Raw genomic sequence first — 19,313 nt, forward strand, 5'->3', positions numbered from 1 at the left:
CCCTGAGCCACTTCGCTGATCCGACGTGGGCTCCATCTAAGTGCAGAGGTTGCTCACAGCTCTGAGGTGTGTGGGTGCTGTTATCTTATCCCCACTTCACAGAGCTGTGGGAATATCCGCAAACAGACATGAAGTGAGGAGAGTCAGTTGGGGCCTGAGTATTCCCACATCTGTTATGTACAGAGAGCTAGCCTGTGGTCTGCAGCAGGCAAGATGGGATCAATGCGACAACTTGCACCCTACAGACAAAAGAGGGGTGGTTGCAGATCTTGCCTCCTTGCATTGCTGCGTAAGCTACATTCATCAACAAAGTTTATAATATTAACTGAGTCGTTCTCAACCCTGGTTGTGCAGTGGAATCAACTGGGAAGCTTTTTTTTTTTTTTTTTTTTTTTTAATGACACAGAGTCTTGCTTTATCACCAGTCACCAGGCTGGAGTGCAGTGGGGCGATCTTGGATCACTGCAACCTCTGCCTCCCAGGTTCAAGCAATTCTCTTGACTCAGCCTCCTCAGTAGCTGGGTCTACAGGCACGCACCACCATGCCCAGGTAATTTTTGTATTTTTAGTAGGGACAGGGTTTCACCATGTTGGCCAGGATGGGCTTGATCTCTTGACCTCATGATGTGCCTGTCTCAGCCTCCCAAAGTGCTGGGATTACAGGCATGAGCCACCATGCCTGGCCAAAAGTGTTTTAAAAATGCAAATGATAGGACCCCCATCCCAGACAGGACATATAATCCCTGGGGGTAAGCCCTGGGTATTGGTATTATTGAAATTTAATGTGCAGCCCAGAGAGGGAACTTCTGTGTCACTGTTTGAGTCTGCTCTTCTGACAGAAACAGAAGGGCTGGCCAAGCAGATGACTCTGAGTTCTCCATGGAGAAAAGGAAGCCTAAGGGAAACAGCCATTCACCAACAGTGGCATCTGGTGTAGAAGCTGACCCTGTTCCTCCAACAATGCAGCCAGTGAGTGCTGCACACCTCTGCCCCTCCTCCCCCGCCTTCCTCTGCCCAAGACCTGGCCTAGTCATTCCACTCCTAACTTACATGAACATGAGCAAGCAGAACATAGATGGCAATGTCCACTCCTGTGACTTTAACTCCTTACCTCCTTCCTTGGTCATCATTTCTTATGGAGAAAATTCCTTTTGATACATGTACTTTTCAGTTCCTTGGACTTCAAAAGCAAATACCCCAAGAATGTCAAGAAGTGCTGTGGATTCACAGCGAGGAAGGCGGCTGACAGGGTTCTCCAGACACATTACCTCTGAGCATCCTTGACCCAGGGCCTGGAAGAGGGGAGGTCCCAACATGTCTTCAATGCATGGATGAATAAGTGAACACGTGAATGAGCAAGTGCATGAAAAAAGTTTTAAAAACTGAATACAGATGACAATAATCCTACCAGGAAATACTATTCTCCTCTCCAACGAGGTGTTAACTCTTTAAAATACTAACTTCCGACCAGTCGAGCTGGCTCACGCCTGTAATTCCAGCACTTTGGGAGGCTAAGGCAGGCGGATCACAAAGTCAGGAGTTCCAGACAAGCCTGGCCAACACAGTGAAACCCTGTCTCTACTAAATGTACAAAAATTAGCCAGCTGTGGTGGCATGTGCCTTTAGTCCCAGCTACTTGGGAGGCTAAAGCAGAAGAATCACTTGAACCAGGGAGGTGGAGGTTGCAGTGAGCTGAGATCATGCCACGGTACTCCAGGATTCCAGTCTGGGTGACAGAGCAAGACTCTCAATCAATCAGTCAATCAATCAATGCTAACTCCCAGCTGGGCACAGTGGCTCACATCTGTAATTCCACCACTTTGGGAGGCTGAAGCAGGCCGATCACTTGAGGTCAGGAGTCCAAGAACAGGCTGCCATCATGGTGAAACCCTGTCTCTACTAAAAATACAAAAATTAGGTGGCTGTGGTGGCAGGCCACTCCCAGCTACTCAGGAAGCTGAGGCAAGAGAATTGCTTGAACCCGGTAGGCAGACGTTAGAGTCAAGATTGTGCCACTGCACTCCAACCTGGGTGACATAGCAAGGCTCCATCTCAGAGGAAAAAAAAATTCTAACTCCCTTTTAAAGCAAAACGCTGGGAGTTTCCAAAAACATTCACATATGGATGCATGATCTCCAATCCTTCCCACTCCAAACTCCTAGAAGGAACAAAAGTGTGCCCCGGAAGCCAGGGGTGAAGTGCTGAAGAGTTGGAAAAACTTATTTTGTACGAAAGCAAAGGTAGAGGCCAGATGCAGTGGCTCACACCTGTAATCCCAGCACTTTGGGAGGCCGAGGAGGACAGATCATGAGGTCAAGAGATCGAGACCATCCTGGCCAACATGGTGAAACCCCGTCTCCACTGAAAGTAAAAAAAAAATTAGCTGGGTTGGTGGCACACACCTGTAGCCCCAGCTACTCCGGAGGCTGAGGCAGTAGAATTGCTTGAACCCAGGAGGCGGAGGTTGCAGTGAGCTGAGATCGTGCCACTGTACTACAGCCTGGGCAACAGTGGGGGACTCTGTCTCAAAAAAAAAAAAAAAAGCAAAGGTAGAAATGACAGAGTTGGAGATTCAGATAAAAGGGCTGAGAAGACAGACTGTGGATTTTGAGGGGTGGGGAAAGAGTGCTAGCCCACCACAGGACACAGCTGCAGGGATAGAAAGCAAGCAGTGTCAGGAAGAGTTCTGGAAACAACTATTTAAGCCAGAAACCCAAAAGGTCTGCTTGAAGACCAACTGAAAAGGCCCTTGTACCTCTGGATACAATATGAGAAAAGGTTTTTTGAAACACAGATTTTGGTTCCTACCCAGATGAAATGAACTGCAATCCATTTGATTGGATGGAACAAAATCTAAGAGGCTGAAGGACCTCCTACCCAGAGAGGAGCCAGGGCTGGGGTTGTTATCCAGAGTCCAGGACTGGCCTTATGGTTGCTCAGGCAACCTGACTACCTGTGGGGAATTTCTCAGTGTTACTGCCTTCCCACTACTAATGACCCAGGTTTTAACACTAGAACCACCCTGGAATTGTTTTCGTAATTCAAAGAAATGCTGGAAGCGAAGGTTTTGATCTTTGAAACAGAAATGTCCCTTCTTTTTGATATTGGCTCATGGCATTCTCCATGCCATTCAAAAGAGGACCAGAGGGCAACTCTGGCTGGCTGGGAACCCCAATTTATCACAAAATACAACCCAAAAGTGAGACAGTGGAAACAGGCCATCACATTGAGGCTCTCCTAGGGTTGGTATGTTGCAGCCTGTGTATGAGTGGTCGGGTTAGATTTTAGGTGGGAAACGGGAGTACATTTCAGGTGAGGGAGTCATGGAACAAAGTCACACAGCTGCAAGTCAATATACCACGTGTAGTTACACAGGAAGGAGATCCCTGAAAACAGAAGCTAATAGTTCAGCTACAGAAAGGTGTGGAGAAGGGCAGGGTAGCTGTGACTAAACTTGGAGGGATCACGGAGGGCTGCAGCAGGTGGGCAGGAGCTGAGGGAGCACATTATGAAGGCAGTATTTTGGCGAGGTTTCTCTAACTGTAGTGCAGGACTAGATTAAACAAAAGGACGCGGGCTAGCATCAGAGACCCAGTAAGAGCCGTCAGTTACACTATAGCTGGTGAGCATTTGCAGTGCTAACAGAGAGAAACTGAAACAAAAAAACAGGAAGTTTTTCAAGGAAAGAAACAAAATTCAGGAAGACAATTTGGATAAGGGGGTACAGAAAAAAAAAATCAGAAAAGGAAGCTGAAAACTAGGTAACTGAAAGAATCCCAAGAACAGCAGATAGAGGGATGGCAGCCATCAGGAGAAGGAACAAATTCCTTGTCTTGGGCTAGAGATAACAAGATTCCACTTGTTGTGGGTAAAATTCTGTCATTACCATAAGGCTGGAAGACATCTAAATGTGTGGTGTAGGCTGGGCATGGTGGCTCACACCTGTAATCTCAGAACTTTGGGAGGCTGAGGCAGGAGGATCACTTTGAGACCAGGACTTCAAGATCATCCTGGCCAACATGGCAAAACCCCATATCTATTAATAATATAAAGATTACCCTCGCATGGTAGTAGGCACCTATAATCCCAGCTACTCAGGAGGCTGAGGCCGGCAAATCGCTTGAACCCGGGAGGCAGAAGTTGCAGTGAGCCGAGATTGAGCCACTGCACTCCAGCTTAGGCAACAGAGTAAGACTCCATATCAAAGGAAAAACAAAAGAAAAAAGAATGGCGTATCATAATCAACACTGTGGTGCAAGGGTTTTTTCCCCCCCTCTAATTGTTCTCTTTTAACTAAAAATGATCTGCTAAATTGAATGATCTTCTTTAACACTGCTATGGTCAGAGACACATAATTTCCAGAGGTTCTGGCAGGAAATTATGGAGCAATGGAACAAGATGCAGGAAATACTTTCGGGAATGAGAAAAGATGGCACTTTCCATAAATACACATGGATCTGAAATTGACATTCCCACCAGCTATACAGGAGGCTCTCTGGCACAAGAATGTCAGTCATACTGCCTGCTGGGCCAGCAGATCAGACTTCAAAGATAACTTCTGGAATGAAAAGATTCAAACTTCAAATGGCTGATTAAAAAAAAAAAAAATGTGCACACCCACTGAAATCACACTGCTGATTTCGGGTTGTTTCTCCGCCACCATTTCTGAATGAACACTTCCAGATAAATGCTTACCTAGGCAAGAACGTTATTCACCAAGCTGATTTGGATTCTCACTGCCTCCATTGTCTGTCTCTTGCCCCCAAGCAAGACTAGGAACAAGTTAACCCAAGGAAAGGAGCCAGCCTTGAGAAAACAAAGACACAAGTGGGAAGATTCTGGCTATTTATTATCAAATGGTTACTCTGGGCACTGACTGTCACCCCCAGTATAAAGGACATGAAAATACAATGAACCCAGCTATCGTGTGGTATTTTATGCTGAAACAGCTCCCTGATAGACATGTTCCAACAGAATCAAAGTTCATGACCGTAACTAAATTACTTCTATGAAGCGTTTTTTCTCCTCATTAATTTTGCAATGCCTTGGTTTATTCAATTGCCCATGGATGCATATTAGTTATTCAGAAATAAAAAAGGTAAAATAATTATTTGCAAACTTGTAAATAACCTACATACATCATTCTTAGGAGATGATAGTTTATCTTCTTCATCCAAACATTTCCGAGGAATGTGATGAAAAACGTCAACTTAGGTCTAAGTTCCAGAGTTCTGTCCAGCTGCTATCAATTAATTTTTATATTCAACATATAGGCTTATGCATTAGAAATTTTTTTTTAGCTGGGCACGGTGGCTTATGCCTATAATCCCAGCACTTTGGGAGGCCAAGATGGGTGGATCCTGAGGTCAAGAGATTGAGACCATCCTGGCTAACAGGGTGAAACCTCATCTCTACTAAAAATACAAAAAATTAGCCAGGCGTGGTGACATGTGCCTGTAGTCCCAGCTTCTCGGAAGGCTGAGGCAGGAGAATCACTTGAACCCAGGAGGCGGAGGTTGCAGTGAGCAAAGATCACACTACTGCACTCCAGCCTGGGTGACAGAGTGAGACTCTGTCTCAAAAAAAAATATAGTAATTTTTTTTTAAATAAAGTTTTTCTGTACCTACCATAGCGTTCCAGTAATAAGTCATACTTATTGGTCAATATATTAACTTATCCTTAACGTTTAATAAAATTATTCTCAAACTCCTCTATCATAAATGATAAAGTTCTAAAATATATTTTTTAAAATTCTCTATGGCTTAAAAATAGCTTATTAATGCTATGGTAAACAATACTTTTAGAAGTAGTACAACAGCATGAAATCAATCAATATTTTAAACCCCAAAAGATCTAGGAAACACTGCTCTAATAATACTTTTCTGTCAAAGACCTGCTTGGAAGGACAAGTTGCAAGGTCAAAAGTTTGCAAGTATATACATTTACTAAGTGATGTGTTAATATCCTGCACAAGGTCCAGTGAAGAAGTTAGTATGAGCAGAGGGCAGTGGAGAGAGGGATACTGTTCCATGTATCCATGTTTTGTCAGAAAATCACTAGCGCCCCTCTTACACTATTAGGGAAGTAGTAAGTTTTATGATGTAGCTTGCTTTGAAAAGTTACCTGAGCCGGGCTCAGTGGCTCATGTCTGTAATCCCAGCACTTTGGGAGGCCACGGCAGGTGGACCACTTGAGGTCAGGAGTTCGAGACTATCCAGCCTGATCAACACGGTGAAACCCCATCTCTACTAAAAATACAAAAATTAGCCAGGCATGGTGGCAGGCGCCTGTAGTCCCATCTGCTCGAGAGGCTGAGGCAGGAGAATCGCTTGAACCCAGGAGGTGAGGTTGCAGTGAGCCGAGATCATGCCACTGCACTCCAGCCTCAGTGACAGAGTGAGATTCCATCTCAAAGAAAAAATAAATATTAATAAATAAATAAAAGTTACCTGAAGAAACACCTTTAGAAGCTTACCCAAAAAACTAAAGGCAATGGTTACCTCAAAAGAGGGTGACAATGTCTTAACTTTTTTTCTACATACCCTAGAGTACCTGTTCCATTTTGTAACATAAATGTAGATTATATATTCAAAATACTTTTAAAGTTAATTCCTAAATAAAAATATTCATTTCAGCTTAGTTCAACAATGAGAAGTGGCTACTAGCTGCTAGAAACACTGCAAAACAATCAACAGATATGAATAAAGCAGTCCCTGCCCTTGAGAAGCCTGAGCGAGAAGGTGAGACAGATAAGCAAGCCAATTATTGACAAGACAAAAGCATTGAGCAGGGAAAGCTCTGGGAATCCAGGGAAGGGGTCTAACAAATACTTCAGCAGAGAGAGGCTGGGAAGGTCTTCCAGGGTTCTTTAGAACCCAGATGAAAGACGTGTCCAGCACTTAATAGCACATGTGCCAGGAAACACTGGTTAGCTACAAATAGGTGCAGGTGTGTACCAGATAATGCTTCTCAGCTCTGAGACAGCAGGCCAGCTGGGGTCCCAGCCTCCTGGCTTTACCCACGATGTGATGCAGCAGAATATTGTCATTGTGTGCCTCTTATAAAGTGAGGGGTTTGGGGCACATCAATCTAAACCCATGGGGTGGGCCCAGGAGACGGATGGTGGAACGAAAGGGCACACCAAAGAAGAACACCTGCTTGAACACAAAGGAAGGAAAGTCAGCCACACTGGGGAACATTAAGTAATTTGATAAAGAAATGGTGAGAAATGGAAAGGATTTTAAACAAGAGCAGGAGTGATCATCTAAATGGTGATTCTAGAAACATGTCAGCGATGGCTCGGTTAAGGAGCGGGGAAGAGGTGAGGCTGCTGGCCTGCTGAGTGTACTGTCACACCATTTCCTGTGAAAAACAAACAATTCCTAAGCCTAGCCAGCAGAGGGAATAAAAAATGGGAGAGAAACTGAACAGATTTTCAGGAGGCAAAATCAACAAGTCTTAATGACCAAATGGATTTCAGCAATGAAAGAGAGAGGCTGTCGAGGATGATAAGCATGTACAATAGGCATAACAGTAATAACCATCGGGCAGTGAATGCCTATGACACGCCCCACACTGTGCTAATATTCTTCAGCTATTATTTAACCATATCAATGCCATCCACTTTATAGCTAGTAAGGGGACATTCAGAGAAGTTAAGCAACTTAGCCTTGGCTGTGGCTAATCAAAGTGACAAGTCTGGCATTTGAGCCCAAGACTATTTGATTCCAAATCCAGATGCCAAATTTCTAAACAACCATGCTTTTTGGCGAATTATAGCTTAAAAATATTAGTTGTTTATAAAATAGTAATAATGATGAACATAGGTAAGCATGCTTGTTGAGGTCTAATAACTTTTCTCACATTATTTCGTTTAATCATTAACATCCCTTCCAGATAGGCACTATTATAATTCCCATTTTACAGATGGTGTAACTAAAACACAGGTTATGTGCCCAATTTACCACAGCTAGTAAAGCCAGAGAATTAAACACCTGAAGCTTAAAGATAGTGCTTGTGTTATTTCCCCACGACAATTTATTCTACATGAAAATGAATGTCCGTAGGATTTTATGAATGAATTAATATAAAATGGTACAGTGTTTCAAGGATCATTACTTTGAAATAAATGGTCCCAGAAACATTTTATGATACGAATTTATAAAGCAGTGCAATTCTAAGAGTGGCACAAGTCACTAAAGATCAGTGTATGTTATTTATTCTAATCTTGTTATATCTGAATTCTCAATCACACTAGATTAACTACAGATGTAGGCTTTCTATTTAATGTCTGCAAAAGAAGAGGGAAAAAAGGAATGGGCTGAAGTCCAGGCTACACAGGAGATGGGCAATGATGCTTCTATTACACATACACTTGTTTCCAATTGCTACAATCAATATCTTTCACGGTTCCTTAGTTAGAGAATACAGCAACAGAAAAGAAAAATGCACCTTCAAAATCAATTCAGGCATGCATAATTTACTGTGGATTACATACTTGCAAAACTTGAATACTGTCATATATGAGAATGAAGTGAATTTTCCTTTACTCATAGATTTTTTTTCTATACTTAGAATTGTCTATTTTGTTTAGAAAATAAGGGGGATGGTTTCAAACAGAAGTGGTGCAGCAAATATAATTTTATGTGATTGCCAGCTATGAATTTAACACGTTATTTAATTTAACACAATACCTCCTATTCAATACGTAGGAGGAGCTCACTTGAAACAGGTTATATTTCGAAAGAAAGTGAGCCATCAGGTCATAGACTGTGAGTCGTAGGGTAACTCAGAGAGGCTGCAAAAATGATGGGGAACTTCTAACAATCTGAACGTTAATTGAAAATGATAAGTTACACAAAAGGTAAGCGCTAGATAGCTAACTTGCAGGTGATTTGCAAGTCAGGATTATTGTATTACCACCAAAACACACACCTTTACTAGTAATCCATGCTATTCATGGGGCACAAAATCTTTCTTTAAAAAAAAAAAAAAAAAATCAGGCCGCGCGCGGTGGCTCACGCCGTTAATCCCAGCACTTTGGGAGGCTGAGGCCGGTGAATCACCAGGTCAGGAGTTAGAGACCAGTCTGGCCAATATGATGAAACCCGGTCTCTACTAAAAATACTTAAAAAAAAAAAAAAAAAAAAAAAAAAGGCCAGGCGCGGTGGCTCAAGCCTGTAATCCCAGCACTTTGGGAGGCCGAGGCGGGTGGATCACAAGGTCAAGAGATCGAGACCATCTTGGTCAACATGGTGAAACCCCGTCTCTACTAAAAATACAAAAAAAAAAAAAAAAAAAAAAAAATAGCTGGGCATGGTGGTGCGTGCCTGTAATCCCAGCTACTTAGGAGGCTGAGGCAGGAGAATTGCCTGAACCCAGGAGGCGGAGGTTGCGGTGAGCCGAGATCGCGCCACTGCACTCCAGCCTGGATAACAAGAGCGAAACTCCGTCTCAAAAAAAAAAAAAAAAAAAAAAAAAAAAAAAAAAAAATTAGCCGGGCATGGCGACAGGCGCCTGTAGTTCCAGCTACTCAGGAGGCTGAGGCAGGAGAATCGCTTGAACCCGGGAGGCGGAGTTTGCAGTGAGCCGCGCTGGCGCCACTGCACTCCAGCCTGGGCGACAGAGTGACTCTCCGTCTCAAAAAAAAAAAATAAGTAAATAAATAAAAATAAATCAAAACTCCCTCAAGGATACTAGTTAGGAAGGGTGAGGGTTGGTGGGGTGCGGAAGGCAAAAACGGAAACATTCAAGGGCTCCTGCCCTGGGAGGTTTTCCGCAACATCTCAAAGCAGGAAAGCCCCGTGAGGTTCCACTTTCTCCAAACACCATTCATAACCAAGTGCGGAGCCTGGAGGGGCCAGGACAACCCTCAGGGCATCTCCTCAGTCTAAGACTTTCCATTTCGGGGAACAATAAGCTGAGGCAAGCTGCTCTTTCTCTACTCTGTGGGAAACCGGGACCTGTTCACTTTCAGCAGCCTGATAGACACGAGTCCGCTAGCAGAGTCAAAGGCTCCTCTCCCTCCCGAAAGGCTCCTTTCTTCTGGCTGATAACTATGTAAATTCCCTTGCTCCCAGCCGGGCTCCGCTCAGCAGACTCGCAGCTATTCAAAGCTGCGTTTCCAGCTCCGGTCCAGTGCTTCCATCATGAATGCTTGAATGAATGAGATGGTCGCGTTTCTGCAGAGCTCACAACTCAGCACAATGCCCAAACACACGTTTCCCACGAGGGCATTGCGAATTCTGCCCACTACTTTTGACCTGTAGTTTTTTTGTTGTTGTTGTTTTGTTTTGTTTTGTTTTGTTTTTTGATGAAGTTCGTATTTGTGGGAATACGCCCTTTGTCATGTGTTGCACACTTTAAGATGTTTTCAACAAATATTTGTGGCTGCGTAGCCAACACGAAGCCACTCTGCGAAGACTTAACTCTGGAGGTGTCGTGGGGACTGGGAAAGTCCCCCGAAAGGGAAAAGAATCCTCTCCCTCTCTCTCTTCTCCACCCCCTCACCCCCTCCCCCGCCGCCGCAAGGACAGAAACGGAACACTAGCTTTGAATTTCTGTTCTCAATCGGTGTAACGTTCAAACAAGGTGCCCCCTTCTCCGCCGGTCCCTCGCCCGGGCGCGCCCACGGTCAAACCTGCGCGGGTAATGAGCGGGTCTGGACACTTCGCCTATAGCACAAAGAGCGCGCCCGGGTCAAGAAGGTGCATTCGTGGCTCCCGGACACTGCCTGCGGGTCCCCTCCCCGGGACGGCTGGCGAGGGGCGCATTTCTCTCCGCATCTCTCCCTGCTAGCCCGCCCGGCTGCGAGTGGCCCAGAGGAGTCCGATCTTCCCCCGCTGCGGCGACCCAGCTAGCGCAGTCGGACAATGAGGGCGACTCAGGAGAGCTCCTTCCCCATTCATTCCCGGCTCCCGCCAGCAGCCCCGCCACCCGCTGCCGCGCAGCCCAGGCACTGAAACCACCCCCCATCACGCCCTCCCCGGCCAGCGCGGGAGATCCACGTGTCCGAAGCCCCCAGTCTGAGGCGAGGCGGTCCAAGATGCGCGCCCGGACTCCAGCAGCCCCAACACGCCAGGCTTTGTCCGCAGCCGCCCCCGCCCGCCTGCCTGCCGGGGACCGGGACTCAAGGACGCAGGGACCCAGGCCGGGCTCACCTCTTTGCTGGCACCGCGCGGCGACCCACAGCAGCGAGGCCAGGAGCGCGCCCCACGCGCCGCCGCAGTGCATGTTGCCGCCGCCGCCGCTCCGTGGGTCCGGAGAGAAAGCCGCGCTCCTGCTTGGAAGGCTCCGCGGGACGCGAGTCTGCCCTGCCCCGGCCGCGCTGCCCCTGGCGTCCCTGCCGCCCCTCCCGCCAGCCGCCCTCGGACACACCCCCCGGCGGCGTCCCGCCCCGCCCCGGCCAGGCTCGGCTGCCCAGACCCCTCCCCGGGGGTGCTCAGCTTGGCCGCGGGGACCCAGCGCTAGCGGCCCCCAGGTCTGGGAGGCCAGGGTGACCGCGGCCGCCGCCAGGCTTCGAGTAGGGGTTGGGCGGAGAAGGTGGGCTGAGGGGAGGAGAAACTGGGCTGCGGTGGCCCGGGAGGGTGGATTGCGAGAAAGTATGTGCCCTGCTGACCCTGCCCGCCTCGCCGCGGCCCTGCAGTCCCTGGGACCGACCCTCGAGCTCCTGCTGGGAGCTGGGCGAAAAGCGACCCCTCGGGACGCCACCCGGTCTCGGCGGACCCGCCGCCCTCTCCGCGTGGGCAGAAGACTTGAGGATTTTTTCTGAAAATGAGTTGCAACTTGTTCCCCACTTTGTTTGCCTAAGGAAAGCAAGAAAGGTCACTTGGACTTAATTATTATCATTAGATACGCTTTTCGCTAGAGAAAGAGGACGTGCTCCTGACACGCGATTTCAACTGCTTTGTTCTTTTTTGTTGTTGTTTTTGTTTTGTTTTGTTTTGTTTTGTTTTTGTTTGTTTGTTTGTTTTTACTATGTATGGTCCTGGTTAAAGAATTTTTAATTTCTTCTTTTTTTCCTATCAAAAGTATCGGCTGGGCGCAGTGGTTCAGGCCTGTAATTCCACCACTTTGGGAGGCTGAGGCGGGTGGATCACCAGAGGTCAGGAATTGGAAACCAGCCCGGCTAACATGATGAAACCTCATCTGGCCGGGCGCGGTGGCTCAAGCCTGTAATCCCAGTACTTTGGGAGGCCGAGGCGGGTGGATCACGAGGTCGAGAGACTGAGACCATCCTGGTCAACATGGTGAAACCCCGTCTCTACTAAAAATACAAAAAATTAGCTGGGCACGGTGGCGCGTGCCTGTAATCCCAGCTACTCAGGAGGCTGAGGCAGGAGAATTGCCTGAACCCAGGAGGCAGAGGTTGCGGTGAGCCGAGATCGCGCCATTGCACTCCAGCCTGGGTAACAAGAGCAAAACTCCGTCTCAAAAAAAAAAAAAAAAAATTAGCCGGGCGTGGTGACCCGCGTTTGCAGTGGCAGTTACTTGGGAGGCTGAGACAGGAGAAGAGCTTGAACCCGGAGGGCGGAGGTTACTGTGAGCTGAGATGGCACCGCTGCACTCCAGCCTGGGCAACAGAGTGAAACTCTGTCCCCCAAAAAAGTATTCATAACATTTTGCAAATTTCATATTTTCTCAATATAAACATACGGGGACAATGTCTCGTTATCATCCCACGATCTCATTTTCTTTTTTTTTTCTCTCTCACTTGTGTGAATTCATTTGACAGCTCTTATCAGTTCCTGTTTTTCTGAGGACACTTCCTTACACATCTAACAAGTAGAATATAAAGTTATAATACTTAGCGAACTAGCCGGGCGCAGTGGCTCACGCCTGTAATCCCAGCACTTTGGGAGGCCCAGGCGGGTGGATCACGAGGTCAAGAGATCGAGACCATCCTGGTCAACATAGTGAAACCCCGTCTCTACTAAAAATATAAAAAATTAGCTGGGCATGGTGGCGCGTGCCTGTAATCCCAGCTACTCAGGAGGCTGAGGCAGGAGAATTGCCTGAACCCAGGAGGCGGAGGTTGCGGTGAGCCGAGATCGCGCCATTGCACTCCAGCCTGGGTAACAAGAGCGAAACTCCGTCTCAAAAAAATAAAAAAATTTAAAAAATAATTAGCGATCTATTAATTTTTTTAATTGCATTTTAGGTTTTGGGGTACATGTGATGAACATGCAAGATTGTTGCATAGGCACACACTTGGCAGGTTTTTTTTTGTTTTTTTTTTGTTTTGTTTTTTTTAAATTTGGAGACAGAGTCTTGCTCTGTATCCCAGGCTGGAGTGCAGTGGCGCGACCTTGGCTTACTGCAGCCCCTGCCTTCGGGGTCCCGGTTCAAGCAATTCTCATGCCTCAGCCTCCTGACCTCGTGATCCGCCCACCTCGGCCTCCCAGAGTGCTGGGATTACAGGCGAGAGCCACCGCGCCTGGCCACGATCTATTAATTTTTTAAAATCATGGAAGTACTGAACAAAAGGATAGTTTGACCCTTTAAAAAGGATGCAATATAGTTCCCTGAGTACTCAGTACAATACTAAATTTAAAATGCAGATGTTCTTAACTATTGTTACTAAGTACTTAATTATTAAATAAGTAAATTTAGTACTTAATAAATGATCAAGTATTATAGCATTAGGCACATAGCTAATAAAATGCAGAATTATAAGCATTTCTGCACTGAAGTAACTACACACACCTTTACACATTAGATATGTATATTTCAGTGTGTCTTAAGATCTGGCATTCATACAGATTATCTTTTGGGATCCTCACAGCTCTGAAATGCTTGCCAAGAGATAAGGAAGTGAGTTCTCCTGTCAGCAAAGGTCTGGTCTAGAGCTAGACCCCAGGTCTGGTTTCTAGTCCATAGCCCTTTACAACACCACTCTGAAATCACAGAGGATGTTGATCAAAAGCAAACTGGAGGAATCACAAGGGGTGTCCCCATACCCTGGGACTCCCCATATCTTGGGTTCCTAGAAATTTAGGCTGGAGTTCAGTGGAAACTTATCTTTGAACTACAAGCAGGTATCTCACATGTGTAATTTCAAGGGAGGCAAGTGGTCAGCACATCTGAGGAGTGAATAGGAAGCATCAAATTTGCAAATTGGCATTACTCATCACTGCTCAGAAATAGAAAGATTTCAACTAAAGAAGAATTCAGAACAAACTTGGATAAAATGCAGCAGTCAAAATGTCATAATTCTACACATCTTTTAAAGCCCTGCGGTACAAATTTTTCCAATCTTTAGCATGCTTGGAAAATACCTAAATTACCTAGAGCATCATGAAACTGCAGGGCTGGCTTGTTCAAGCTGAAAATCATTATAACAAGAATGTTCATGTTTTGTGAGAAAGTAAAATTTCAACTCAACTAGACACAAAAAGATGCTTGCTTCAAAGTCACCTATAAATAATGAACAATTGAAAATGCCTAAATGCCAAGCAATAGTTAAAATGGTTAAGTAATTTATAAATCAATGTGATAGGCTATTATGTAGCTATTTTTAAATTATGAAACTTTTACAATTAAAAAAACTCATATGTTAAGTAAGAAAAGCAAAATTCCAAATAACATGAACATTCTGATTGCAATTATACATAGAAAATAAGCACATGGGGCCGGGTGTGATGCCTCATGGCTGTAATCTCAGCACATTGGGAGGCCAAAGCCAGCGGATCACCTGAGGTCAGGAGTTCAAGACCTGACCAACATGGAGAAACCCCAACTCTACTAAAAATACAAAATTAGCTAGGCGTGGTGGTGCATGCCTGTAATCCCAGCTGAGACAGGAGAATCACTTGAACCCAGGAAGCAGAGACTGTGGTGAGCCAAGATCGTGTCATTACACTCCAGCCTGGGCAACAAGAGCGAAACTCCGTCTCAGAAAAAAAAAAAAAAAAAAAAAAAAGCACATATACAAACAAGGAATGAAGAAACAACATATAGAAGTAAACAGTTGTGTTGAGGTGGTCAGAAGGTGAGTAGGGTTATGGGTATTGTAGATAGTCAAGAAAAGCTCAGGCCTGGCTTAGTGATGGTTCACATTCTTCCCCCACGCTTACTAGCAGCGACATCTTGGGCAAGTTCCTCATCTGTAAAATAGAGATAGCAATAGTGCCTACTTCTTTCATTCAATAAACATGTTTTAAGTGGCTGCTAAGTGCCAGTGCTAAGGATATACCATGAAATGAGAAAGACATATGACATTTCCCAACCATGTGGAGCATGCAGTCTGATGGTTAAGGCAGAAAAAAGAAAAAATAATCATAAGTTTAATAAGTGCTATCAAGGAAATATCTGGTTATTAAGATAAAGAATGCAAGGACCGGGTGCTGATTGGGCAGTTTGGGAAGGTTTTGCTAAGAAGGCTTATTTTAAGCATTAAATGAGCCAATGTATGGAAGTCGCCAGCAGTCTGCCTAGCACATGCCAAATGATCAATAAAGATGAATTCCTTTTTCTCTTTTTTTCTTTTTTTGAGACACAGGGTCCCATTCTGTCACCTAGGCCGGAATGCAGTGGCATGATGTTGGCTCACTGCAGCCTCAGCCTCCTAAGCTCCATGGTCACCCACCTCGGCCTCCTGAGTAATTGGGACTGCGGGCGCACACAGCCACATTCGGCTAACCTTATTATTATTATTATTTACTTCTTCTTCTTTCAGTTTGTTTGTTTGTTTGTTTGTTTTTGCAGAGCTGGGTTTTACCCTGTTGCCCAAGCTGATCTTGAACTCCTGAGCTCAAGTGACCTGCCCACCTCAGCCTTCCAAAGTGCTGGGGTCTGAATTCTTATTTCAGTAATTTCACTAATAACTATTATGTTTTTTAACGTTAGAAAAAAAAAAGGCTTGATTATGACCATTTTCAAAACCAGGGCTCACACAGATTGGGATTAGATAAATGGGAGCTTTCAATTCCCTTCAGAGATTCTGTTGAAATCAAATTCTAATTCAGTAGCTCTGGGTTGGAGGCCTGAGTTCCTGCATTTCTAACAAGCTCCCCAAGACACCAATGCTGCGGACAGGCAGAGCACATTTTGGGCAGCACTTAGCTTGCTGGCTTGTTTGTTCTCCATCTTGTCTGAAAATTGAAATCAGTGGAAGAATTTAAACAATATTGATGCTGGTTTCCACCCCCAACGATTGTGATTCAGTTGGTATGAGGTACAGCTTGGATGTCTAGGTATTTCTAATGGTCTCCAGGAAATTCTAATGTGAAGCAAAGTTTCAGAAACACAGCTAGACCAACCTGTTCCTGCAAGTAGACCAACCAGGTTCTGGTCATTGGGGGTGGAGCAGGCTGTGGGAGCCACATTCAGAGGAGCATGGTCACAGGCCATATGAAGAAGCCCAGCCTGGCAAGTGTTTTTCCCATATCCTGACACCCAGCATCCAGCCATGGTGCCCAGAATACAGGACAGGACAGGACTGCTTCTCTGGAGAGTTGGTACAAGCAAGGCTGCCTCTTAGTTCTTTTTTTTTTTTTAACTGTTCAAATTTTTATTTTAATGCACAGTATGAGAAATGAACTTTTAAATCAACTGATTTGTATGGAAAATTATGTGGCAAATAAATTAGACCCATGTTAAAAGAGAAGGTCAGCTAAATGTGCAAACTTAAGGATATAATGGGCACCGATAAACAGATTGCACTGTCTTCTTTAAGAGGCTATCTTTCAAACACAACTTTGCTAGAAATTGGTCCAGAGATCAACAGCACATGGAAGTGCTTAACACGGGTGGCGATCAGGGACACGTTTCCTGGGTGCCGCTTTGATGATGTTGTCCACACACAGAATCACTTCTGCTGCTTCAGCTGCACTTAGAAGAACTTGACGCTTTACTTGAAAACTTTCTGTTATACCCAGGAAAGCCATATCTCCAATGGTGCCTTCCCTCATATCCAGTCCAGCAGTGGTATTGCCTTCACTGTGAGCAGCTCTGAGCTGTGCCACTAGGTCTGCACTGTCATAGCCTGCATTGTCAGCTATGATGGTTGGCAACATTCTCAGTGCTTTAGCGTAAGACTCCATTGCAACAGCTTCTTTGCCTGTTGTTCTATTGGCAAGCTGGGTCACAGCATGAGCCATCAACATCTCCGAACAGCCTCCTCCATAAACTGTTCTAGAGTCCTTTACAGTTTGTGCAAGAACACAAAGAGCGTCATGCAAAGATCTTTCAGCTTCATCCAAAATTTGTTGAGTGGCACCACGTGAAACAATGGTACAAGCCTCACCAAGGGCAACCCCAGAAAAGTGAATGAGTTTGTCTTCTCCAATCATGACTTCCTCAATAAGTTTGCAACTTCCAAGCTTTACCAATTCTGGGTGATCAAAGGTAGAGGCAATTTCACCACCTGTGACAAGAGCTAGGCGTTCCACACCTGCAAAATCTGCATGCTCAATAGCCATGACACCAGCAGCACCAAAGAGCTGTTCGGGATAATTATAAATTAACTGCCTGTTAATGAAGCAATTTATTCCATGCTTAAGAATACGTTCAACTTTCTCCTTCATTTTTTCCTTTTCCGCATGTTCTATTTCTGCAACCTTTGCTGTAGAATCAACTCTTACCCGGGAACCAAATATCTTTATCTTGTCTGTATCCATACCAGTATTTGCAATAAGAATTTTAGCATCTTCAATTCGTTTTGGTTGATTTACTCCAATTTTTTTATCCAACAGAAAGCCTTCATCTAAATAGGAATCTGCCAAACTTCCTCCTAGCTTCTTGATAATATGAATTGCCTCCAGGTTGCCAGAGCCTTTCAGTCTGAGAACAGCTTCTACAGCTAATTTCGTAAAGTGGTCTTTGTGATGAGTAAGAAGTTTTGAGGATAATGTCGTGCCCCCAATATTCATTAAATCTTGACAAAATTTAACTTCATCGGAACCATGATCGACTGCAGAACTCAACAGAGCCTCTCTTGCAGCCTTTGTGGCTTCTCTCCAACCCGCTATGATGGTCTGTGGATGAATCTTTTTTGCAATTAAAGATTCTGCTTCCCTTAATAATTCTGCTGCTAAAACGGTAACAGAGGTAGTGCCATCACCAACTTCATCATCTTGAACCCTTGACATATCAACTAAAACTTTAGCTGCTGGATTGTCAACACCAATGTTTTTCAGAATAGTGGCACCATCATTGGTTACCATAAGAGAGGCATCTCGTCCACTGCTTAGAAGAATTTTGTTCATGCCTTTGGGTCCCAAGGTGCTCTTTACCAAGTCTCCAATGGCGATGGCACCAATAAAAGAAGACAGATGAGCTGTCTCTGCTCTCTCTTCATCAGCTCCTGCCTTGAAGATGTTAACAGGTGTAAGAGAAAGGGACGCCATGGTTCCGAGGGATTCCACACACAAGTGGATCCCTTCCCAACTCGTGCTCAGGAGCCGACAGATCAGTTCTTTTTTATTTTAGGCAGAGTCTCATGCAATGTCGCCAGGCTGGATGGCAGTGGCATGATCTCGGCTCACTGCAATCTCTGACTCCCTAGTTCAAGTGATTCTCCTGCCTCAGCCTCCCAAGCAGCTGGGATTGTAGGCTTGTGCCACTATGCCCAGCTAAGTTTTGTATTTTTAGTAGAGACGGGATTTCACTATGTTGGCCAGAATGGTCTCAGTCTCCTGACCTCGTGATCCGCCCGCCTTGGCCTCCCAAAGTGCTGGGATTACAGGTGTGAGCCACTGTGCCCAGCCAGCTGCCTCTTAGTTCTAAAGGAACTGAGATACAAGGTAGGGAGTTGGACACAGGAACATCACACCAGGACCCAGGCAGGAAACAGCAGCGTAAAGCTAGGGGCTTGGTTACAAGGATAGAGGCAAGAGGTCAGTTCCTAGAATTGGTTATGGTGTCAGAGTCTTGAGGGGCTGACCATAGGAAAGGCTCCTTAATGTCTCACGGCTAGAAATAAGGTGGTTGAGACCCTTAACCTTAGGCCAGGGTGAGGATTGGAAGGACTAGCAGTCAATGAAGGCAAATTAGAGATGGACGGCAAAAATGGCCCCTCAAGGTGCATGCCCCATGTCCTAGTGGCTGGAACCTGGAAATATGTTATATTACCTGACAAAGGCCCTTTGCAAATGTGATTAAATAAGATCTTAAGATGGGGAGATTATCCAGGATTCACCAGCAGACCAATGTCATCAACAGAAGTCTTTATAAATGAAAGAGAGACTAGGAGAGAAAGACTCAGTGATTCAATGTGAGGACTCAACCAGCCATTGCTGGTTTTGAACATGGGGGTGGGGATGATGAGACCTGGAATGTGGGCAGGTGAAGACACAGATCTGGATCCTGGGAA

At 45.4% G+C, this 19,313-nt stretch overlaps 1 protein-coding gene and 1 pseudogene across 2 annotated transcripts in view; both read right to left on the reverse strand.

Moving 5' to 3' along the window:
- The window catches only part of LAMA1 (laminin subunit alpha 1), a 180,642-nt gene extending 169,333 nt beyond the window's left edge, over positions 1 to 11,309 (reverse strand). Inside the window, exon 1 of the mRNA XM_003924833.4 lies at positions 11,161 to 11,309. Coding sequence (XP_003924882.1) covers positions 11,161 to 11,233 — 73 coding nt within the window. The 5' untranslated portion in view covers positions 11,234 to 11,309. The remainder of the gene's footprint in view (positions 1 to 11,160) is intronic.
- A 5,172-nt stretch (positions 11,310 to 16,481) lies between these two features.
- On the reverse strand, positions 16,482 to 18,404 carry LOC101041401 (T-complex protein 1 subunit beta pseudogene; annotated as a pseudogene). The gene has a single exon (XR_012513182.1). The product of XR_012513182.1 is annotated as a T-complex protein 1 subunit beta pseudogene (transcript).
- Positions 18,405 to 19,313: the final 909 nt, after the last annotated feature.

This window comes from Saimiri boliviensis, chromosome 13 (genome assembly GCF_048565385.1).
Source record: "Saimiri boliviensis isolate mSaiBol1 chromosome 13, mSaiBol1.pri, whole genome shotgun sequence".
In the NCBI taxonomy this organism is placed as follows: Eukaryota; Metazoa; Chordata; class Mammalia; order Primates; family Cebidae; genus Saimiri; species Saimiri boliviensis.